Source organism: Manis javanica, chromosome 10 (genome assembly GCF_040802235.1).
Source record: "Manis javanica isolate MJ-LG chromosome 10, MJ_LKY, whole genome shotgun sequence".
Lineage (NCBI taxonomy): Eukaryota > Metazoa > Chordata > Mammalia > Pholidota > Manidae > Manis > Manis javanica.
This window is the reverse complement of record NC_133165.1, coordinates 1140149-1163063: the sequence shown is the minus strand read 5'-3', so window position 1 is coordinate 1163063 and position 22915 is coordinate 1140149. Positions and strand designations below refer to the sequence as shown.

Genomic DNA, 22915 nt, shown 5'->3' with positions numbered 1-22915 from the left:
GTGCGGGTCCTGGGGCCCAGCAGGTTCCTCAGGGCTCCCGGCGCAGGGCTCGGGGCAACCATGGAAGCAGGCGGGTGGGAGCTCAGGTCAGATGGCTGCTCCTACCCAGACTGTGTTCCCACCCCGGAGGCAGCAGCCCCAGATCTGCCCTGCTGGGGGGACGCACATGGAAGCAGTTAGTGACCAGGGACAGGGGTCACCAAGGCTGGAAGAGGGTCAGTGGCCCTCAGGACCAGCCCCTGAGGTCAGTGATGGCCGCAGTGGGGAGCTCTGGCCCAGGCCATAGATGCAGCTTCTGGGACAATGTGCGGCCCCTGGGAGGAGCTGTGGAGGGCTGGGCAGAGCCTCCAGAGAAGCTACCTGGGCAGCAAGGCACACTGGACATCCCCCAGAGCATCAAGCATGGTGCTGGTTGCCAGAGCCCTGGCCCCTGCATGCCCAAGACGACAAACAGCCCCTGCTGAGTGGCTATGAGCAGGTCTCTCATCTCCAACTGTGGGCAAGGTCAGCTCAGCAGGGCAGGGCCACTCCCCGGACCTGGGGACTTGCTCCAGCACAGGGGTCCCCGGGGCAGTGCCCACACGTCTGCTCAGGCTGGCATCACTCCTTGAGGAGCCGTGGCCTCTGCCTGGGCACAGAGCAGCAAAGGGAAGCCCTCCTAGCCACCAGAGGACTCTGGCCAGCTCTGGGGGGCAGAGGGGCCCCACTCATCCCCGTGAAGTCGGGGCTCAGCTGCAGGAACTTGCTGTATTTACAAATGCTGTGAAGTAGCAAAGTTGCTCAGGGCCGGAGCTGGCTGGCAGCTGTGGGGCTCCAGCAGAGCCGGGCATCAAGGCCACCTGAGCAGCGAGTGCCACCCTACATGCTGACGCCTGCTCTGCAGAGCTGGAAACTGAGCTCCCAGGAAGCTGCTTACAGGGCAGCAGCTGAGCCGGGCCCTGACCTCTGGGGCTCCTGACCCTGGAGCTGTCCTTGGGCTCTTTGCCAAAGCCAGGAGACCCATTCTTATGAGGGCTCTGGCGGCCATGGGACCTCTCCAGGGCCAGCGTCCTCTGTAAAATGGGGATAAAATGCCATCTCCTGCAGTTCTTCATCCACAGTGTGGCCCTGGGTGGACGGTGGAGGGGAGAGGGGGTGACCTCCCAGAAGACTGCCAACCAAGGAAGGCTCCTTGGAAGAGGCAGCCTGGAGTGGAGGCAACCCAGTGATGGGTCTCCACTCCAGGCTCCAGGCCCCCTTTCCTACGTTGCCCACACTGGGGGATGGATGTTTTTGAGAAATCAGACAGTAGCCGGCCTGCTGCGCTGGGGCATGGGGTCTGCGCTCTGAGAACGTGGGTCCTGCCAGCAGCTGGCCGGTTGCCCTTGCCTCACAGGCACGATTGGGTTGCAGCCAAATGTGTCCACATCAGCCATCAAACCAGCAAAGCCAGAAGTGACTCTGCAACCTCTTAGACTGACCGGAGGTGCCCGGAGGAGCACCTGTTTCAGCCATGTGGAAGGAGAGAGAATGTACGGAATAAACAGCCCCAAAGTGGTTTTGTTCACTCAAAGAACGAATAGGCCTACAGTAGCCCAGGGGCAATGCCCCTGCCTGCCACCCCCAGAACGCCCAGCCAGGGCTGCCCCCGGCCGCGGAGGGAGCTCAGCGGCAGGCGCAGAGACAGGGCCAGGGTGACTGTGTCTTCCCAGGTGATCTGTGATGATCGCCACTTCCTTTCGCTCATCGGAAAGAATTCTGCCGTCGCTCTCTCCACGCGGCCGTCAGCACCGCTGTCATGCGCCTTTCTGATTCTGTGCCTCAGCGTTGAGTTAGAATGTCTCTGGTCGCCGCTGAGGTTGAACGGTCTTCCTGCTTGGCTCCTTGGCTACTGTCCATGGTTTCTCTGCCTTTCTTGTTGATTCCAGGCCTTGGGGGTTCTTGTCACTGAACCATGGGCACTTTTAGGTGCTAGAAATCTCTTTTCCCCTTATATTGCCTCCTGTTAATTGCCTGTTTGTCTATTGAACAGGAATCTTCACTCTGGTGAAGTCAGACTCCACGCTTTGCGGTGTTCCCATGTGTGCTGGCCTCTTCCCCAAGGCCTGTCCTTTCTGTCGGCAGAGTCCCTGCTCTGTATGTAGGTCTTTAGTTGTACACTTGGTGTCCAACTTGCACATGACGTGAGCTATAGGGGTCTGAGTTTATTTTTCTTCACACAGTAAGTCGTATTTTCTGACACCATCTGCCCCACAGATCTGTCCCTTCCCCCACCACTGAATTATGAACCATCTGCCTCACGTATGGCATCCCCATGGGCACATGGTGCAAAATGTGCTTGAAATTGCTAGCCCACGTCATTACGTCATTGCCTGTCCCTGCCTTAATTTCTCTGGATTTGTCTTACTGAGAGCTCGCCTCTTCTATTTTTATTTTTTTTAAGGAAACATTCTACATATTATTTATATATTAAGACTAACTTTAATCTCAAAATCATATATCCACACACCCCTTTCCTTTTTGTTGATTTCACTTACAGCTTGCATCTTCTTTTTAGATCACAGATATTTATTCTTTTATTTTTAAAAATGAAATTGTTGGGTTCCTGAAGAAAAAAAAAAAAGCCTCCTAGAATTTTTGTTAGGATTGAATTGAATGTGTAGAATAATTTTAGGAGCTCTGACAGCTTTATCATACCACGTGCTCCACATAAAAGCGTGCCCCACATTGCCAGCTAGGTGATTTCTAGAAACTGTGGATTTCGCTGTTACTAGAAATGATATATTTATCTATTAAACTTGCTATTATTAGCAAGGAATGCTACTGATGTTTTATTGTGGTAAAATATACATAAAATAAAATTTACTCCCTCGATCATTTTTAAGGGCACAGCTCAGTGGCAGTAAGCACGTTCACAATGCTGTGTGGCCGTCAGCACTATCCATTTCTAGGCCTTTTTCATCTTCCAAAAAAAAGAAGGTCTGTACCCACTAAACAATGATTCCCCATCCCCACCCCCCAGCCTCTCTTCTACACTCTGCCTCAACGGGTTTCCCTAATCTGGACATTTCATGTCAGTGGAATCGCACAGTGTCTGTCCTTTTATATCCAGCTTCTTGCACTGAGCACAACGCTTTCAGGGCGCATCCGTGTTGCAGCGCGTGCAAGAGCCCCATTCCTTTCTAGGGCTGACAATATTCCATTGCATGGGTATAGGCTTTGTTGATCCATCCGCTGATGGACGTGGGTTGTTTGGTATGTTGGCTGTTGTGAATCATGCGTCTATGAACATGGGTGTGCAAGTATCTTTTTGAGTCCCTGATTTCAAATCTTCTGGGTGGACCTGACATTGCTGGGTCATGTGGTGATCCTGGGTGTAGGTTCCGAGGTGCCACCCCACTGTTTTCTGCGGCTGCTGCACGGTTTTCCCTTCCCACCAGCACGGGACAAGGTGACGGTGTCTCTGCGTCCCTGCCCACGCTTGATACGCCCTGAGCCCAGCCCTTGCTCCAAAGATGCTGATGCTCCCAGACACCATGTCCTGGACAAGTGGCCACCACCCAGAATCCACCGAACGTGGGATTGGCGGGTGGCCTGCGGAGACCCTGGCATGGCACCAGGTGGGGACCACACCCGCCTTACTGAGCAACTGTGGCCATTCCATGTCATGGAGCCTCAGTCTCACCTCTTGAGAAATGGGAGCGTGAGACCAAAGCAAGGCCTTGGCTCCCATACCGCAGCTGAGCCCCAGCCATGCTCACCGAGGGAGAGACCCTCACCCCTCCTCCCCCGAGGGCTCCATGGGCCGCCATCCACACCTTCCTGTGACGTGAGCGGTGCTGTCCTCAGCTGCCCTGGGACAGCCTCACCTCTGTTTCTGGACAGACCCGAGAGCCCGTATCCTCCTAAGCACCCCGCTTGTCACTGGGGAAACTGAGGCACAGGAGGCTCAGGTTTAGCTGGTCAGCCGAGAACATCAGAATCACCGAGGGCGGGGGCCGCCTGGACCCTGCAGAGGGCCGGGGAAACCGGGGCTTATCCGAGGGGTGTCCTGGGGCCCAGCCCAGTGTCCAGGCTCCCGAGGGACTGACCACTGCCTCATTCACGTGCCCACATGAGCCCAGCGGCCCGGTCACAGGTGCGGGCACACCCGGAGAGGTGAGGGCAGGCGCCCTCCTGTCAGCACCTCCGGGCACCCCAGCTGAGTGGCTCTGGGAGGGGGCAGGGGTTAGGCCAAGGCTGGTACAGGAGTGGCCCTGGCCTGGGACTGAATCTGTCCTGCCCCAGTGTGTGCCCAGCACCCAGTAGGCACCCAGCTGGTGTGCAGGTGGTCAGTGAGTGACAGGTGACCAGGTGGGCCCTGGTCACGGAGGACTCCTGGCCAGAGATGGGGCACCCCCCCAGCACCTTCCCTGCCCTGCCCCCGCTGGGACCCGCTAACCAGCATTTTAGGAAGTGGTGCTGGGCAGAAGGGGAAGCATCAGAGTGGCCTTGACCAGGAGAGGAGTCTGGCTGGGGCATCTCCACGACACACGAGCACGGGTGCTGGGACTGGCCAGGCGGACGTGGCTCCTGCAGGTGGCACTTTGGCCACTGTGGAAGCTGCGGCCCTGGGAGAGCTCAGGTGTCTCCGTGGCCCCAGCCTGGGCTTCCTGGGGGTGGCGGTGGAGTGGGGTACAAAGGATGCAGATTCCAGGGCCCACAGTGGCCTGCAGAGGCTCCTCAGGGCTGTGAGGTCAGGGCCCCAGGATTTCCTCCTGGGGTGCTGGGGGCCCCTGGGGATGCAGGCTGGGGTGGGGGCTGAGGCCAGAGCAGGGGGCACACTTCCTGCCTGGCCTAGTACCCAGGCACAGGGCCTGCTCCGGCCACCGCCACCGTTTTCTCCTCCGGGGGCCTGGCTTTCTCCCACCTCTGGAGACTAGCGGGGGTGGGGCAGGCCCCACCCAGGACACCCCCTGCGGGCCAGGCTCTTTGCCCAGCTGAAAGGGGGGCCTCTGAGAAGGCTTGTGGGGAGGGGACCGCTCGGCTCCACCCCAGCACAAGGGGAGGGGCAGGGGTAGATAGGCGGTTGGGCCTCCCGCAGACCCTCAGCCATCTCCCCATCCCACTGTGGCCTGCGAGGCCCCTGAGCCCCATCCGGAGTGCAGGGGGTCTCCCCAGGATTCCCAGGGGCTGACCGGTGAGAGGGGGCATTGCCCTGAGGCCCCCGCCCAGGCCTCTGTTGGGGAGGAACCTCAGAAGGGCATGAGCCTCACAGGCCTTGTCCACCTGGTAGAAACCCAGCTCCTGCGGCCGTGGGTGTGGCAGAGCGGGGAGAAGACGGCTACATCCCAGGCCGGCGCCCTTCTCCCACACAACAGGGACGAGGCCGTCCTGAGCCAGAGGCAGCCCCGCCTCCTCGCCCCGACGGCCTCTCCTACCCTGCCCCAGGGGAGAGGGGCTGGCGCTAGCTGCCCAAGGTCACTCACAGCCTGGGGCCAGGCTGGCTCAGACCCCACGGGCAGGTGGGAGGGGCTGGTTTCCCGGAGGGGGCGGGCCAGGCGTCCTGGCTGGTCCCTGAGCGGGGCTGGAGGCCGCCCAGACGCCACTGCAGGGGCCTGGGAAGGTTCGACCTGGGACTCCTCTGTGGCCCTGGGACCCTGCAGCCTGAGGCCCGGCACGGGCCTGGGGCCGGGCATGGGGTGTGGGGAACGGTGGGGAGGGGCTTCGATCTCGCCCGAGCAGTGGGGTATCAGAACAGCTTCCTCCACAGACATGGCTTCACGGGCTGATCACACAGCCACAGGGTCCGGCGGGGATGGCGCCCACTGCAGCCTCATAATCCTCCTCCTCAGTGTCCGTGAGTAATGGGGGTGGGCTGCTGAGAAGCGCTGGGGCACCAGAGAGCGCCAGGGGCAGGCCTCGGGAGAGGGTCTGTGGGCCCACGCCAACCCCCACCCGACCCCAGCTGTGAGCAGAGACCTCGTCCAGGGTGGGGGCCCTGAGTCTGGCAGGCTGCCAGCCGTGTCTCTGTGTGCCCAACGCCTTGGCTGGACCATGGCCTGTGGGGTGGGAGGCTGAGTCGGGCAGTGACCGGGGCGCAGGCCAAGGCGGCGGGGTCCTTGCAATGGGTGTCTGACTCCCTGAGCAGCAGGGACTCCGGGAGGCTCTGAAGGCTCTGGCTCCCCGTGGGGCACAGGCCTGGCCTGGCATGGGGAGTGGCGTGGCGAGCTGTGACATCGTGGGGTGTGGAGGGCAGGGGCCTAGCCCTCTATGCCCACATGCGTGAGGTGTGAGGGGGCTGGGTGCCAGGGAGGGGCTGGCTTTGCCCCCTCCCTCTCCAGGGCGGGGGCCTGCAGCAAGCACACCCAGAGCCCCTGGCCTTCCCTCAAGCCTTGTGCCCCTTCCCCTGCAGGGGGGGTGCTACCTTCCAGGACCCAGGCTGCAGACACAGGGCTGGTAAAGTCCCTCTGGGGAACCGGGAGGGTTCCTGGCCCTGGGTAGGGGAGGCCCACACCCCTGAGCCGCAGCCCTGCTGTCCTCAGGGTGTCATGACCCCGTGGCGGAAACACACCTCCCAGGACCTGTCCTGGAAGCAGCCTGAGCTGACTGTCACCCTCCCCAGAGCCTGCCAGGGCACCGAGAGTGAGTACGGCGCCCTGCCCCACTGGGCACTGGGGGACCTGGGGGCGGGGGGCGGCACTGTGGGGTCACACCTGCTTCACCTGTGGCCCTTCTCGGCAGCTCAGCTTAGTCCTGACAACCTCAGAGAGTAGACAGAATCACCCCATTTTGCCAGTGGGCAAACGGAGGCTGGGTGGGGGTCATGCGCTGCCCAGGGTCTCAGCGAGGTAGGGGAGGAAGAGGTGGACGGAGGGGGCCCAGCCCTGCTCCCTGCCTGGCCCTGCAGGGAGGGCCTGCCCCCCAGGGCGGAAGGCTTGCATGGTGGATGAAAACCTGGTCTTCCACGAGGAGTGGGAGCTGGGGGCCTGTGTGGACGAGGGCCTGCTTGACGCTCGAACGGAGCAGGTGGACCTGGTGCCCTTCACCTACCAGCAGCTTGACGTCTTCAAGCGCACGTTGGACAAGGTAGCTTGGGACTGGCCCTGCCTGCCCGCCAGCCGGCCAAGCTGCGGCCACCCCAGCGGCCCAGAGCGGCTGCAGCCCTCACGCTCACTTCCCTGGGCAGTTCTACCCACTGGGGTACCCCGAGTCCCTGATCTGGTGCCTGAGGTGCTTCCTCCTCTGTCACCCCCGAGGTCATCCACAAGTGGAATGTGACATCTCTGAAGACCGTAAAATCTCCGCTTAAAGTCAGCAAAGGGCACAAAATGGATGCTCAGGTGACCACCTGCTGGGGGCACGGGTGTGAGGATGCAGGCGTGAGGTTGTGTGGGCCTGGGAGGGGCGCAGGCGTGAGGTCGTGCAGGCCCAGCCCCAAGGCACCTCCGTGGCTCCCTCCCGCAGGTGGCCGCCCTGACTGCCTGCTATCTGATGAGAGGAGGCCGGCTGGACAAGGCCCCTCTGGACACGCTGGCCACTTTCCAGTCCCCCTACCTGTGTTTCCTCAGTCCCGAGCGGCTGGGCTCTGTGCAAGGCCACGCTATCTGGTGAGCCCTGGGGTCTGCCGGGCCCGGTGGGTGTGCTGTGCTCCCAGCTCACTGCCCTGCCTCCCCGCCTCCCCAGGGCAGCCAGGCCCCAGGACCTGGACACACGTGGCCCGCAGCAGATGGAAGTACTCTACTGCAAGGCCCACATTGCCTTCCAGAACATGAGCGGGTCCGAATACTTTGTGAAGATCGCGCCCTACCTGCGTGAGTCGGGAAGGGCTCCGTGAGGGTGTGAGAGCGAGTCTCCCCTCCGTGCTGCTGGGCTTTCACTGCACCGGCAGTGACCCTCTGCCCTCCAGGCGTGAGCGGACCAAGGCCCCCGCTCAGGCTCTCGGCCCCCTCCAGCCTGTCCTGGAACCCAGCAGGTCAGGTGGTCCCCAGGAATTCTTTAGGAAAAGGGAATCTTGGTAAAAGAAACGGGCTTCTTGCAGTCTGTGGTCAGAGGGAAAGACGGGGTGGGGGGTGGGGGGGTTTGTAAAGTCTCACACGGGGGCCCCCTCCCCATGGGCAGGTGGGTCCCTCACGGAGGACCTGAAGGCACTCAGTAGGCAGAACATAAACATGGACGTGGCTACGTTCCGGACGCTGCAGACAGAGGCCATGCTGGTACGGCCTGGCATGAGTGGGCAGGCCGCGGGGGGGACGGGGCCGCAGGAAGCAGGGCCTCACCCAGGGGCGGGGTGGGGCATGCCCCCCACTCTGGAGGGGCCAGCCAGGTTGGTGGGCACTGGGAGAGTGCGTGGTTTGGACGCTGTGGAGCCCAGCAGCCTGGGGGCTCTGGCAGTTGCTGACAATCGCCAAGGTGCGAAAGCTTCTGGGTCCAAACCTGCCTGGCCTGAAGGCCGAGGAGGGGAATGGCCCCACGCGGGACTGGATTTTCCGTCAGTCTCAAGACGACCTGGACCGGCTGGGGCTGGGGCTCTGCGGTGGCATCCCCAACGGCTACCTGGTCCTGGACCTCCACTCCCCAGGTGCCCTGGGGCCGGCTGGGGGGCGGGGGCAGGGCCAGGTGGAGGCTCTGAGCCTGCCCTGTCCACGCAGAGGCCCTGTCTGGGGGCCACCACCTCCTGGGACCTGGACGCGTGCTCACTGCGGTCCCGACCCTGCTCCTGGCCTTGGTCCTGAACTGAGCTCACTGCTCCAGAGGCCCCGGGACCCAGGCCCTGCTGCAGAGACCCTGCCAGGCTGGGAGCAGCCCCGGGTGGTCTCTGTCCAACGTCAAGGGGACTGGAGCTCAATAAAAGAGGACATGTTTCCCCCTCTGCAGAGTGCCCTGTGGTGTTCTGAGGACGTGGGGGGCCGAGTGGCTGTGACCCAGTAGAGTCACATCTGTGCTTGGAAAGAGGGGCCAGGGGAGGGACTCCAGGCAGGAGGGCCCTCAGGGCCTTTGTGATGCTGTTTGCATTGCAGGTCTCCCCCAGCCCAGGCCAGGCCAAAGTTCAGGGTGGCTCCTGGTGAAAGTGCTGCCCCAGCAGGTGACAGGCAGGATTCCTACTCAGCACGAAGAGGGTCTCTGTTCCCCCCCCACGGGCCCAGAGCACAGGAATACAGGCAGGAATCCCCCTTGTCCTTTATTCAGGTCAGTCAGCAAAGCCCCCCACCAGCCCCAGCCCTTCTCCTTGCAGGAGGCCAGAGGCCAGACAGTGTGGCCCTGAGCGGGCCGGCATCCTCAGTCCATCATCAGGCCCGGCCCCTCGGTCTGGGCAGGGGTGTGGCTCCACCCGCCAGCCCTGGTTTCCCTGTGTGTGGGGCTGGGGAAGCACCATCTCTGGAGGCCATGGCACAGGCGCCCTGGGAGCAATACCGGCCGGGCCCCTGGGTGCCCCAGTACAGCAGCCACAGGAGGCCGGAGGGCAGGGCCACAGCGAGCGGCAGGCACCCTGGGTGGGCTGGTGGGTTGCCTGTGGGTGGACGCAGAGGGAGCACCGTCAGGCCCGGCTGGTGGCCCTGGCCTTGCAGCCCCTCGGGGCTCGGGCTCACGCCATCCCTGCGGGAAGCCTGCTGTTCTGGACCTTGATGGGGAACTCAGAGCTCCCCCCGCCCCACCTCTTGCTGCTTAGTGGGGTCTGGAGGGGGTTTGTGTCCATCGGTAACTCAGCAGGTGCTGGAGTGAAGCCAGCGTCACTCAGGGCCACCGAGGCGGCCAGCAGTATGAGATGGGGCACAACCCCAGAAACTAGCCGGGGGTCTGCAGAGGCTGGGCATGGGGGTGGGGGCTTGGGGACGTACCCGAGGTAGGGGCATCATTCCCGGGCTGGCCTGTGGTGGGGGCTGCATGCGGCCCCCAAGGGGTGGTGTTGGGGGTCCTGGTGGTAGAGTGGGCTGGGCCAGTGGGGCCAGTGGCGTCCGTGTCTAGGCCCAGCTCGCCCAGGGCTGACCTGTTGAGGCTGCGGAGCCAGGAGCTGACGGTCGGGTGGCTACGGGCCTTCTGCAGGTCCCCCACGTTCTGGCCCAGCAGCGTGGTCACACTGCCCACACTCAGGCTCTGCGGGGGGAAAGGTGGGGGCTGAGGGGAGCGGATGGTGGGAAGCTGCAGGGCAGCGCTTGGCCTAGGAGTGAGCGCAGGGGACACCTGGTAGGACCACCTTTGCACGCTCTGGCTTCTGGCTTCAGGTCCCTCGGGGCCTGTGGAGTTGGCTTGGGGCTCACCTGCAGCACTCGGGGGTTCAGGTTGGTGAAGGTGTCGATGTCCATGGTGACATTCGCCTGGGCCAGGTGCTGCAGCTCCTCCACGGGGGCTCCGCCTGGGGGCCGGGCAGCGGTGAGAGGGGGCGGGCGGCGCCCCAGAGGAGGGGAGCCCCGCATGCTGGGCAGGGTCTCACCGAGGTAGGGGCGCATGAAGCGGTAGTAGGCGGCTGTGGTCCCGGCGCTGCCGAAGGCCTCTCGGGCCTTGGCATAGAGCACGTCCTTCCGGCTCTGAGGGCAGGAGGAGATGTCCAGGGCCCCAGCCAGCCTGGGGGAAGGGTGAGGCCAGTGGGCAGGCTGGGAGCCCCTCAAGCGCCGGATGGCGGGGCCGGGTCTGCTCCCTGAACCACACTCGCCTCTGGCTCTCTGAATGGGCTGAAACATATCTCCCCAACATTCATGTTCACCTAAGGCCTCAGAATGTGACCTTATCTGGAAATGGGGTCTTTCCTTCTTTCCTATTTGTAGATGTAAACAAGATGAGGTCCTACGGAATGAGGACGAGCCCCAGATCTAGCGATGGTGTCATGAGGGAGAGGAAATGTGGGCAGGCCCAGAGGAGGCTGTGTTCCGTGGAGCAGGGACTGGGTGATGGGACGCCAGCCAGGGAAAGTCACCCGGCCACAGCAGGGGCTGGGGGGCTGGGAAGGAGCCCTCCCGGGGGCTTCAGAGCGAGTGCGGCCCTGCCACACCTTGAGTTCGGGCTCCTGGCCTCGTGCCACCACTCTTTGTGGCTCTTTATTGGCCGTAGGAAAGACAGCCCTCTGGGGGCCCGGCCTGGGCCCCCCCTGACCTTCCGTGGCTGAGGCATGGAGCTGACTCCAGGGTGTGGGTGGCAGGCTCACCGGAACTCCGAGGCCCTGATGGCCTGGATCTGCAGGGGGCTCATCCAGCAGAGACGGGCACCCCCGATGGCTATGAGCAGGGGCCCGGTGAGGGTGCCGTTATGGTCCAGGAACTTCTGCAGCACAGCCTGGGGATGGGGCTGCATCAGTGGGGCCGGGTCGGTAGGCCCCCCACCAGCCCCCTGCCGCCCTCACCTCGGTCTGGTTGTCCAGGGCCACGTCGGGGGCCAGCAGGGCCGTGACTGTGTCTCTGGAGGTGATGTTCCACTGGCCGATCTCGGCACGGGAGTAGAGGTACACCAGCGAGGCGATGACCCGCAGCTGCTCCTCGGGGACCCCACTCGGGTAGATCTGAGGCCAGCGAGGCGAGGGTCAGGCCGCGTCCGGTGCCTGCCCACCCGCCCCCTCCCGAGCTCACCCCCGCGCACTCGAGCCAGCTTGGCCTTGATGACGCGCTGGCACTCGGCGGGCAGGGGCTGCTGCAGCAGGGGCTCCAGGTTGGCCCTGAGCACATGGCCGCCCAGGCAGCCCTCGAGCTGTGAGCAGCTGTAGCGCACCAGGAAGAGGTCGTCGCGCAGCGTGGCTGCTGAGATGCTGTCGCGGGTGCAGGGGTTCCCTGTGGCTGGGGGCAGGGAGGCGGTGTTAGGGAGCTGCGCACCTAGGGCCTCACCTCTCTCCTGACCTTGGTGGGCCTCTCTGACTCTCTCCCCAAGCTTGATGCCCAGCCAAGAACTTGGTACTGACCTTGACCTTGACTCCTAACCCCGGCCTCACTGGACTCCCACTCCCCCAAGGCTGGACGCAGACCCTGGGCTGTGGTCAGGAAGGCCATGCTCAGGAGGTCCTCACCTGTCTCAGGTGCCCCACCCTGGGGCCAGCAGTCCAGAGCAGGGAGGGGTGCAGCCCAGCCATGGTGGCCACACTGACCTGTGCCTCGCTTGGGCCGGAGGGTCGCCGCCTTGGCCTGGGCCTCCAGGAAGCCTGTGACGAAGCGCCTGGCATCGTGTTGGCTGAGCTGGCCCTCCCGGCACATGGCCACCATGCTGCCAAAGAAGTCCAGGCCCACGACCTGGCAGGATGGGCATGGAGACCCCGCACCCTGGGGAGGGACCGTCAGCTCCCGCCCCACAGACAGGAGCCCACAAGGCCTGCCCTCAGGCTTGTCCATGCCGACGCCCGCCCCCTGCACCTCCGCACCCCTGCACTCTGGCTGCCCAGCCCAGCACGCAGTCTTACCTCCCGAACCTGCACCCACAGGCCAGGGCTGATGTAGGTGGCCAGGGGTCCCAGAGCCTGCAACCCCTCGACGTTCCAGGAGCCCGGGGGCCTGGTGTGTGGGAAGTGGGGACTGTGTTGGGGCCCAGCAGTGCCCAGCCCCTGGACGCTGCCTACCCTTCCTGAGCACACAGTTCCCGGGCTGCCCAGCTGACTCCCCAACCCCAGATGTCAGGAGAGGGGAACTGTGGGGCCAGTACCCCTAAACCTGCGCTCCAAAGGCTGCAGGGTCAGAATGGGGCTGTGCACTGGGGTCAGAGGTCCAAAGTCAACATCTGCAACCTCCTGGGCCCACTCCCAGGCGGTCGCCTGTCTCATTCTGAGGAGGGGAGGCCTGGGTGGAGGCTGCCCGCCCCTGCCCACCCAAGCGTGGTCCTCCCACTGGCCAGTAGCGTGTTGAGGGCAGCTTGCTGGGTGGTGGTCAGCCGGGGGCAGCGCTGCAGATTCTGAAGCACGCAGGGGTCTGCGGCCACGAGGCGGGATGCATCCAGGTCGCACACCAGGACTCCAAGGAACATCAGGTCAGAGGCGCTGAGCCGGGGGTGTGGCCCCCCCTGTGGGACAGCTGGTCAACGTGGGCCGGCCCCCACACCTGCCCTCCCTCCCATCCTGGCCTGCCCTACCAGGCAGGCCAGGGCCATACGCTGCAGGGCAGCCCTCTGGTCCGGCAGGTTGGCCAGCAGCTCCGTGTGCCCCTGGGCGGCGCGGCGTGTGAAGGCCCGGCGGTCAGCTTTCCTCACCTGTGTCAGGCTGTGGGTGGGTCGGGGGGCTGGCAGGAGGGCAGGGCCCAGCTGGGGGTCCTCTGGGGTGGCCCGGTGTCCCCGGGACTGCAGGGGAGGCGTGCTCAGCCTGCTCCAGCCCAGACTCGGGGTTACTCACTTGTAGAAGAGCAGCAGGTCGGGGGGGTGGAGTGCGAAGTCATCCTGGAGGCCATGCCAGGTGGCCAGGTTGGCCAGGCAGCTGAGCTGGGCAGGGACGGTGGGTGTCACTCCCTCACTGGCCTGGGGCCCGCCCACCTCCTCCCCCATCAGGTCAGCAAGGGGCCTCCCTGGCCTGCCCTCTGCCACCTGGACCTCGTGTCTTCCTCCCCCAGACCACCCCAACATCAGGGCCAGCCTTGGGGAACAGTCAAGCCTGGCTGGAACCCCCGCCCCACAGCATCCAGACCCTCTTGCCCACCCCCAGCCCCCTGCACTGCGGCAGCTCACAGAGGGCCTGTTTACACCAATGCCACCCCTGCTTCCACTTGTCTGACTTGGCCGGCTTTAGGGTTGTTTCAGATTTATTACTAACTTTATATTTAGACAGAATGATAGCTTTTCTTTTTTTCCTTGTTTTAAACTCAGGAGCAGGCAATGCTTGGGTCAGCATGGGCCAAGGTGGGCTCAGGCAGCTTCTCTCGAAGCCCAGGTCGGGGAGGGGCCGTGGGCTGCAAGGCCCCCCCTGGGGGTGTGGAGGACCCGCCACGGTGTGCCAGACGGAGGCAGGAAGGGGCCAGCACAGGCCTGGTGGACAAGGCCTCACCCGAGCCAGACGGGAGGAGGGGGTCTGAGGACAATTGGCCAGAAGTTGTGGAAATGGTCCAAAGTGGGCCATGCTGGAGGAAGGGGAGACAGCCTTAGGGGCCAGCCGCACGTCAGGTGGGGCTCGCCTAGGAGACCTCTGAGGCCACTGCGAGGTCCGCGCTGGCTCAGAGACGGCCACCTGCGGGGCCCCCAGCGCGGCCCTCTGCGCTCTGCCCGGCTCGTTCTGCGACCAAGCTACCCGGGCCCAACCCTGGCTGGCCCGCATCCTTGCTGGGGATGCCCTCCCTTCCTGCCTGCCTCCTGGCCCCCTCTGGGGAGCCTGCCGTTGCCCCCGACACCCCGACACCCCAGCCCAATCTCCCTAGCCACAGCCACTCACCTGCCAGGCTTTGAGGGGCGCCTGCTGTGGGTCCACCCTCCTGATTAGAGCCGAAAGCTGGTCCCGGGGCAGCTGGCTGGCCGGCTGGCACCAGAAGCCTTGCAGGATGGAGGTGTTGGCACTATGTGGAAGGGAGGCAGCGGTGAGGGGCGGCTTAGCCTGTACACGTGGGATGGAGGCCAGACTTCCTAGTGCGGAGGGCATGAGACTTGCAAAGTGTGGCAGGGTGCCGGGGCTCCTGCCTCACCCGTGCACTCCCCCTGCACGAGCACCGGCTGGTGCCAGGCTCTGAGCCATGAGCTGGGTTCAAACGTGGCCCCTGCCCAGGCTCCCGAGGCCAAGTGCCAGCGGGCTCCACAGTCCCAGTGATGGCTGGGGATTTGGAGGACATGTGGCCCAGGCACCTGCCATGGGAAGGGGTCTCATGGAACTTTATCCTGGGCCTGGCTGGTCCAACTTGAGCTCCAGCCCCGCTGGATGGGTCAAGAGACTGATCAATTGACTGACGGCTGATCGATGACCTGCAACCCCCAAGAAGGGGAGGATGGCGGAGCCCACATGTGAGACCCCCCCGCCCCCCGGCAGTGCCTGGAAATGACCGAGTCTGGGGACTGAGAGGCCAACAGAGCCCTGGGGCAGAAGGAAGGGAGCAGAGAGGACTCAGGAGCAGTGGGGGGCACGGGGGACCCTGGCTCTGCCACCTGTGGCAGCTGGGCCATGCGGGGAAAAGGTCAGTGAGAGGGGCTGGCACGGCCAGGGCCCCACCGGCCGGAGCTGGGAGAGGGTGCCCCGCCATGGCCGCACCTTGGCCGCCGTGTGCAGCCCCGGACATGGTTCGCCGCCCCAGCCACAGGAAATGGGCTGTGCGCTGGGAGCGGCAGTGGGGGCTGGTACTCACCTGGCCCACAGGTCAGCCCTGCTGGCGTCCGACTCTCCCTGGGGACGAGGGCAGTGGGCAGTGAGCCACACGAGGAGGGTGAGGCCAGGGCTCACCAAGCCACCTGGAATGGAACCGGCTGTGGGTAGCCCCAGCCCTACCTGGTGGGTGTGGGTGTGAGGCACCCAGCGTGGGCCTGCCAGGGCTCCCACATGCCCCCAGCGCACTTCTGACTGCCCCCGCATGGAGATCACACGGCCCTGGTCACCTGGGTAGGCCAGCCTGGCTGTAGTGTGGTGTGAACGCGTGTGTGTGTCTGACTGGGTGAACGTGTTGTGTGTGACAGGGTGTCTGACTGTAGGCATATCTGTCTAGCACGAATGGTATGTACACACAAGATGGGGTATGCATGTGTGCAGTGGGGCACCCGTGTGTGTCAGGTGGGATGGCAGTGTGCACAAATCATGTGTGTGCATCTGTAGCTGGTGGTGTGTGCCTGAGTGTGGGTCTGGAAGAATGCACACACATATGTAATGGCCTGTACTAAATGCCCACACATGTGGTGACATACATGTGTGCAGTGTGTGCCCATGCGTGTGCACCTGGCTGGTGTGTCACGTGTAAATGCCTCCTCCCACCCCTCACCCTCCCAGGCTCTGTCCTCACTATCTGGGCCCTGAGACCCCCTGACAGCGGGACTGGAGTCAGCCGCCATCCCCTCCCGACCCCCTCCCAGTTCTGGCCACCCCTTGTCCGTGGCTCGTCCCCTCCAGGACACCCTGGCCTAGCCTGGACTGTGCCAGCCCTGCCCTCTTCCTTCCCGTCCCTGACCCCCAGCAGATGGGGGTCCCTGGGGCAGGGCTCAGTTCAGGCTCAGGGGGTTGGGCGTGAGAGCACAAGGACCCTCACGTCTGTCGTGATGCAGGGGCTCCGCTGTCCCAGCCCCGTCATCTCACCTGCTCTGCGGCCCATGGCTATGTGGTGTGTGGCAGTTTTCCTGGCAGCAGGGTGCTGGGGTCACAGACAGTGGGTCCAGGGCAAGCTGGAGAGGAGATAGGAGGTGATGGGGCCGCCCCCCCTTCACCTCAGCACAGGCACAGAGGTCCAGGGTCATGCAGGTAGGCGCCATGCCCGGTGGGCAATCCGGCTGCAGGCTGCAGCTGCAGCTCCTGTCTTTGGGGAGGAGCACACCCCACAAACAATGCGTCTTTGGGGAGGGGCGGGGGGGAGCCAGGCCAAATCCCAGGGCCTTTCTTATCACAGGTTGGGGCTCAGGAGACCCGCGGGCTGCGTGTCTCCAACAGCTACCCAGGCTGGGGCCGCCTTGCTGGAGAGTTCCCGCAGGCAGCTGGGAGGGGAGGTCTTGTGGCTTTTCCCCCATGCCTGGGCTGCCCTGGCAGTTCCCTCCTCAAGGGCCTCAGACCCAGGCCACAGCCCCCGGCAGCCCTGGCCGGGTGCAGACCAACCCTAGGGACCAAGATGTGGGTCCTGGGAGGCAAGGGCATTGGGTATCCTTGCAGTCTGACAACTCAAGGTGCCGTGGGCTTCTGGACCCTGCACGGCCCAGAAGGCATGCCTGGGAGCTACCGCCCACTGCAGGGGACAAACAGGCTCCAAGGGGATCAGCTGCCTGCCGGGGCTGCACAGAGGCTAGGCTCACAGCCGGGGCCCCGTGGCTCCAGCTGGTGGTGCTCCCCTCCCGCCTCCCATCCCTCACCTGCGTGCAACTGTCTGCGGCCGAGGCAAGCTGCTCTGGGTCCCAACAGCTGTTGCATCCAGGGGAAGTAGACCAGGCGCCCAGTGCTGCGGATACCAGGGGTCCAGACCGCCAAGCCCATCAGCCCCTGCAGCTGGGCGCCGGCACACAGGGGTGTGGCAGGGCAGGGACGCTGGTGTCCTCGCTCCCCTCCATGGCCCCCTCACACAGCACTCTGCCACACGCTGCTGCAGCGACGTCCTCCAGACGGATGCGTAGGGGAGGGGAGGGGCCGGTGCTGCGCCAGGTGATGCTGCTGTCAGCCTCTGGGGCCCCTGGCACAGCAGGCACCTGCTCCCCAGCCCCGGGGGTGTGGGAGGCTGAGCTCACAGTTGGCGGCTGCCCAGTGCACACCCCTCCACACCTGAGCTGTGTGCGCGCGTGTCTTCCCGCACTGTGTGTACATACATCTATGTGCACGTGTGACGTGCACACCCTCTGCAGAGTATTTGGCACACGTGGACCCAATGTGGAACAGGGTCTAGCAGCACGCGTGGTGTTTCTTTCTTCAGGTGCTAGAGCTCTGAACCAGGCATGCACGTCCACGTGTGTGCTGTGGGCCAGGAGGGTACATAGGACCTGGGTGTGAGCCTCTGTCCTCCTGGGCTAGATGCCCATGGAAGCTGGAAGCGTTTTCCACAGATGAGGTGCGTGGGGGAAGGGGGGAAGTCACTCGATAGTGTGGTCTCCACCACCCCAGGGCCCCTCGGGTGGGGCTGGAGAGGGCTCCCCACAGGCTAGCGGGTGGCGGGAGCAGGAAAAGGCCCACATGTGCAGGAGACCAGATGTTGGCCAGCCGGCTGCAGGCTCGGCCTCTAGGGCAGCCCCAGGCCCAGGCCAGACAGACCGCAGAACAGAGCAGTTGCTGGGCTGTGGAGAGTCACAGCCTGCCCCCAGGTCTCCAGTCTAGTCTCACTGAACCCCACAGCCACATCACCCATCTTAAAGATGGGGAAACAGAGGGGCTGAGTGACTTGCTCATGGCCATACAGCACCGAGTGGGGTGTGGGACCGCTGGATGGGCCCCTGTGGCAGGGCAGGGCTGGGTGCCCGTGTGTGCTCCGGGCCTTCCAGCATCACTGGGGTGGCGCCTACCGGCTCACGTGCCCCAGGAGCTGGCCCAGCATGGGCCTGCACCATGCTTTCCCTGGGCCGAGCCCTGCCTGTTGAGTGCTTGCCATCCTCCACCAGGAAACTGCCCGATTCCTACGCCCTCCCAAGCTGCCTACCCGCAGCCAGGGTGTGGGGTGGGTGGGCTGAGGGCCCTGTGTCTGAGCCCAAGGGCCACAGCGCAGGCGGATGCAGCCCGCTGCAGGGAGTGGGCGTGGCTGTGACTGGTGGGTGGCTCTCTGAGTCCTGGGGGTCTCCAGAGGCCGATGGGGCTTTTCAGGGGGGCAGCTGGGCCGGCAGTGGGGCAGTACCTACCTGGGCCCTTGGCCACCCTGTCACCCTGCCTTCCCTCCTTCCATGGCTTCCTGCCTGCCTGTGCAGCCACCTGGCTGCCTGCTTCAGGCTTGGCCTGTGGGCCCCAAGCCGGGCCAGCATGTCCGGACCAGGGCTCTCTGCTGTCCTGCAGGCCCCACCCTGGCCGGGAGTCCCCATCCTGCAGGTGGCGAGGCCCCCAAGGGCCGCCAACCCCGTGGCCGACCTCCTGGTGCCTCCCAGCCACCTGGCACTGGGCGGTTGGCTGGAGCCAGGGCATCGCAGCCCATACGGGGGCTGCACCTTCATGCTCCCACTGGGTCTGAGGCAGTCCTGCCGGGGAGTGGGGCTGGGCCTTGGCTGCAGATGTGAAGGGTAGGTGGGTGGGCTGCCCTATTCCCCAGCCTCACGGGCAGCTTCCTGGGGCCTGGTGTGGGAAGGACAGCAGTGAGGCTGGGTAGCTGGCCCTGCTCCCAGTTCTAGAAGGGCCTGCATGGAGGGCACTGAGTGGCCCATCTGGTGAAAGCATCCGACTTGGCCCCTGAAAGGGGCTGCTGGACTCCTTGGTGGGCTCTGCAAGGCAGCCTGGAGACAGGTGCTTCCCTTTGCTGGCATGATCGATATTCTCGGAGTTCAGGCCCTCTGCCCCAGGCAGCCACAGAGGGAGCCCCCAGCCTTCCTCACACAGGGCCAGTCACTGGGGGACAGGAAAGGAGACCTGGCCACCCTTTGGGACGTTCTGTGGCAGTGGGGGTGGTGTGTGTGTGAGCCCCTGGGAGGAAGAGCTGTCAGGTGGCCCTGACTCAGCCCCAGTCCCTGGGCCCAGACCCCGAGAGATGCCAGCAGGTGGGAAGCAACTTGGCGGGTCCAGGGGAATAGGGACACAGGACTTCCAAGTCACTGCAGGCCACAGAGGACAGAGCAGGACCCGGGCTCAGCAGTGACCCCGTGTGGTGGCAGCAGTGGGCATGATGGTGGATAAGCAACTGTGGAGAAGGCATGGAGGTGGTGGGGAGCAGGGCAGGTCTCAGTGAGGTCATGTGCCCCAGGTGGGGGCCGCCGCCAGTGTGACCTCTGGAGCTTGGTGGGCTGAACCAGGATGGGGTCCTATCAGGCCCCCAGCTGGCGAGAAAGGTCATCTGGGCACATCATAGCTTCCCTCTGCTGCTATGGGCACCCTGTCACCCAGGGACCCTCCTGTTACAGGGGTGCAGGGGCCTGGGTCTCTACAGAAGCCTCTGGCTCCACTGCAGCTGAGATCTGCAGGAACCACAGGCGGGGCAGGTCCAGGAGCCCCACAGCAGGAATGAGGTGACTGCCTGACCAGGCACAGGGTCCTGGCATGTCCTGAGATACTGGCAGGGGCCTAAGGCTGGTGTGGGGGGCAGTGGCTCCGGGAGGGGCCCTGAGGTTTCAGTGGGCTGCAGGGTGCTCACTGGTGGGCACAGCACAGCAGGTGAATTCTGGGACCTGCTGAGGGCCTGGGCAGAGGTCTGCACAGCACAGAAAGGGGAGCAGGGACCCGGCGCCCCCACACCAGGCATGTCATGGTTACACAGGGTCAGCCACCCCAGCTTTTATTCCAAGTCTCCACCGAGCCTGGCTGTGAGGGGTCCTGCAGTGGGCTGGGAGGGATGGAGAAGGTGGGGGCTGGACACCCTGGCTCCCAGGCTGAGGTCTGACAGCCCACGGCTACTGGGAGCCACCTGTGAGACCCCATGGGCAGTGCTTGCAGAAGCTCCCAAGGAACGGCTCGTGTGGGCCAGACCCACCGAATGCGGTGCTCAGGGTGCGAGGCCTATGGCAGTCCGGCAGAGGCAAAGGCACAAGGAAGGACCAGCAGGGCGGAACGGGCCAGCCGTCTGCAAGTGCAGAGGGCCCGGCCGGGCTGGGCTGACGGCGTGGGGTCCTAGCAGAGCGGGAAGAACAGGTGCTCCGGGGCATGGGCTGGGGGCCCCCTCCTGGGGAATCTGTGTCTGGCCCCGCCTGCCGGATCCTGTCCAGTCCTGGCTGCTGCAGCAGGGTGGGGCCACACACAGGGACACCTGCCTTGGGTGGCCCCCAGCGCCTAGGGGCCCAGCCTGTCATCCGACCCAGCCTGGCACTCAGCTTTCTGGTCCCAGTGTCCACTCTGACAGCCACTGAAGGCATGAGGCCCGCTGTGCCTCTGTCTCGGGGGGCTTGGCAGGAGGTGATGGGGTTTGGCCAGGTCCAGGCAGAGGTGTGGAGGGGCTGCCGGGCCTGGGACCCCCTTCTGTAGGGTCAGGGGCAGCCCTCAGGGCCTGGACAAGTTGGTCCAGTGGCTGCACCAAGGTCTGGGGGTTCCAGCAGGCATCGAGGGCAGGCACAAAGGGGTCGGGCGTGCAGGCCTCCACACGTTCGGTGGGCGTGGGGATTCGCAGGTAGAAGGCGTGCAGCATCATGCGGAAGGGCTGGTCCTCTCGGCCCAAGGCCTGCCCATAGGTCAGGTCCCCCACGACTGGGTGGCCGAGGGCGCTGCAGTGTACTCGCAGCTGGTGTGTCCGGCCTGGGAGTGGGGTCAGCGTCAGGTGGGGCAGCATTCTGTTTACCCCCACCCACTCAGGCCATACCCAGCACTGTTCCCTGTGGCCTCAGGGCCTCATGTAACCCGTGGGGAGCCCTGTTTCCTGGTACGGAGCAGGACGGCAGAACAGGAGCCAGCTCTTGGGGCAGGGCAGGGCAGGGCAGGGCCGGGCTGGGGTGGTACCCAGTGGGCCAGAGGACCCAGCCCATCTGCTCACTACCCTTATATCCAGGCCAGTGCAACCCGGAGTGGGGTGAGATGCTGCAGGCCATGGGGCTGAGTGCGCAGAAGGGGGCCGGCCCTGCCAGGGAGGCCTTGGGTGGCCCGGACAGGCTATTCTGCAACTCTGTCTTGGCACCCTCTCCTGCACAGCAGAGACACCACGGTGCCCTGCGTGAGGAGGCTCTGACCCCAGACGTTCACCATGCCAGGGGTGGGGTGCCCCTGAGGGGACCTGGGCAGCTTCCTGGCCCAGCCCCTGGACACACCTGTGAGGGGCTGCAGCAGTACTTTGGACACCGGGTCCCCTGAGTACAGCCCGTGTTCCAAGACCACCAGCTCCGTGAGGCTTGGTTTGGGGTTCTCACAGCCTGGGGGTGAAGGCAAGCTGTGAGGTGTGGCTGGGCAGTCCTGGGGCCCCAGGCCCCCCTCCCGCCCCCCACTGGATGCCCCTGTCCCCATACCCTGTGTGCTCGCGATGCACATGGTGTGGGCCCGCCCCTCTGCGCTGCTCTTGCCAATGGCGTAACTGATGGTAGTCCGGCTTTCCTGGACGTGCCCCCGCACCTGCCGGGCAGGGGATCCCGTGCTGCTCACCTGCCGCTGCTGAGAAGCCAGCCTGACACCCAGGCCTCCCCAGGCTGAAAGTCCCTCCTCCTTGGGGACTGTCGGCCAGGCCTTACCAGAGCGAGGTAGGCCTTGGTGACAAGTCGCTCCTTGAAGCACTTGTAGGCGCTGCCTGCAGCTGCCTTGTTCAGGGCCACGCAGAGCGCCCCGCTCGTGGAGAAGTCCAGCTGATGGCAGAACCTGGCAGGAGCAGAGGGTCACTGGCGGCTGGCTGAGGGCAGCTGCTGCCCCACAAAGGGCTCGCCGGCCCGGCTCCGTGTACCTGAACCCATAGTAGGTGTCGGGGTCGGCCAGCTCCGGGAAATGGTGCCGCAGCTGCGCCTGGAGGGTCGGCGTGTCACGCCACGCCTTGCTGTCGATTCGCACGTCCCAGTGCTTGTTCACCACCAGGAAGTCTCGGCTCCGGTACACGACGGGCAGGTTCTCCATGCTGCCCGGCTCCATGGCAGGGCCTGCCACGCGCGGCAAGTGTGTGGGGCGGGGGGGCGGGTGTCATGGGGTGCCTGCCCACAGTGGGGTCCTGCCCACCCGGGTGCATATCCCCGCTTCCCAGGGCCCTGGTCTGCGGCCTCCGCCGCTGCCCGTCAGGCACGCCCGCAGACCCGCCGGGCGTCCACCCGCACCCCTAACCAGTAGCTGGGGGCGTCTGGCCAGGGTCAGGGAAGCCAGGGCCGCCTGGGCTGGCCGTGGGGTGTCCGCGCAGCACAGGCCGCGGGAGAAGCAGTCTTGTTCCCGGCCCGCCCAGCGGACTCTGCCTGGACGGTCCCCGAAGCGCGACGGGGTCCTTTCCGAAGCCGAGCGGAGCGAGCGGGGGGGGGGGGCCGCGCACCCCTGGCAGGACAGCGGAGGCCCCGCCTTCCCCCGCCCGCCGCAAATGTCGGGCACAGGCCGAGCGGCTCCGGACGGCTCCGCTGCGAGCCCTCGCTCCTCGCACGCCCCGAGACCCACCTGCAGCCGTCGCCTTCCGCGCCTGGGCCGCCGCCCGGCTCCAGCCTCAGTGCCTCCCGAGTCCTTGCCGCGCGCCGCAGGCTGAGTGCAGCCCCGCCCCCGTCCCGCCCCCGCCGCGGACGGGCGGCAGTGCCGGCCAATGGAGAGCGCCGCGGGCCTGGAGCCCCGACTCCGGCGCGCCGACTGGGCCCCGCCCACGCCACGGACGGGCAACTGTGACTACCAATGGCCACGCCGATTCCG

The 22915-nt window shown here is 64.8% G+C and overlaps 3 protein-coding genes across 4 annotated transcripts; 1 reads left to right on the top strand and 2 right to left on the bottom strand.

Annotated features, from left to right (window-relative positions):
- The first annotated feature begins 5590 nt into the window (after nt 1-5590).
- MSLN (mesothelin) lies at nt 5591-8830 on the top strand. Its single transcript, XM_017643818.3, has 10 exons — nt 5591-5818; nt 6374-6417; nt 6504-6603; nt 6869-7047; nt 7218-7301; nt 7426-7568; nt 7645-7772; nt 8080-8174; nt 8353-8539; nt 8610-8830. The coding sequence occupies exons 1-10, from the start codon at nt 5656-5658 to the stop codon at nt 8696-8698; spliced, it is 1212 nt and encodes a 403-aa protein (XP_017499307.3). The 5' UTR covers nt 5591-5655; the 3' UTR covers nt 8699-8830.
- Nucleotides 8831-9132: 302 nt separating this feature from the next.
- On the bottom strand, nt 9133-18076 carry LOC108386103 (mesothelin-like protein). Its single transcript, XM_073214149.1, has 16 exons — nt 16873-18076; nt 16112-16197; nt 15177-15279; nt 14279-14399; nt 13253-13338; nt 12997-13123; nt 12737-12927; nt 12335-12425; nt 12026-12167; nt 11527-11714; nt 11294-11449; nt 11099-11226; nt 10391-10521; nt 10218-10312; nt 9750-10053; nt 9133-9592 (listed from the first exon to the last, which is right to left on the bottom strand). The coding sequence occupies exons 2-16, from the start codon at nt 16125-16127 to the stop codon at nt 9249-9251; spliced, it is 2223 nt and encodes a 740-aa protein (XP_073070250.1). The 5' UTR covers nt 16128-16197; nt 16873-18076; the 3' UTR covers nt 9133-9248.
- A 1802-nt stretch (nt 18077-19878) lies between these two features.
- Nucleotides 19879-22797, bottom strand: RPUSD1 (RNA pseudouridine synthase domain containing 1). 2 transcript variants are annotated; one of them, XM_017643802.3, is made up of 6 exons: nt 22673-22797; nt 21987-22176; nt 21781-21904; nt 21562-21664; nt 21367-21468; nt 19879-20860 (listed from the first exon to the last, which is right to left on the bottom strand). In XM_017643802.3, the coding sequence occupies exons 2-6, from the start codon at nt 22166-22168 to the stop codon at nt 20439-20441; spliced, it is 933 nt and encodes a 310-aa protein (XP_017499291.1). In that variant the 5' UTR covers nt 22169-22176; nt 22673-22797; the 3' UTR covers nt 19879-20438. The 2 variants fall into 2 exon arrangements, with proteins under 2 accessions (XP_017499291.1, XP_017499292.1); XM_017643803.3 differs by lacking the exon at nt 21367-21468.
- Nucleotides 22798-22915: the final 118 nt, after the last annotated feature.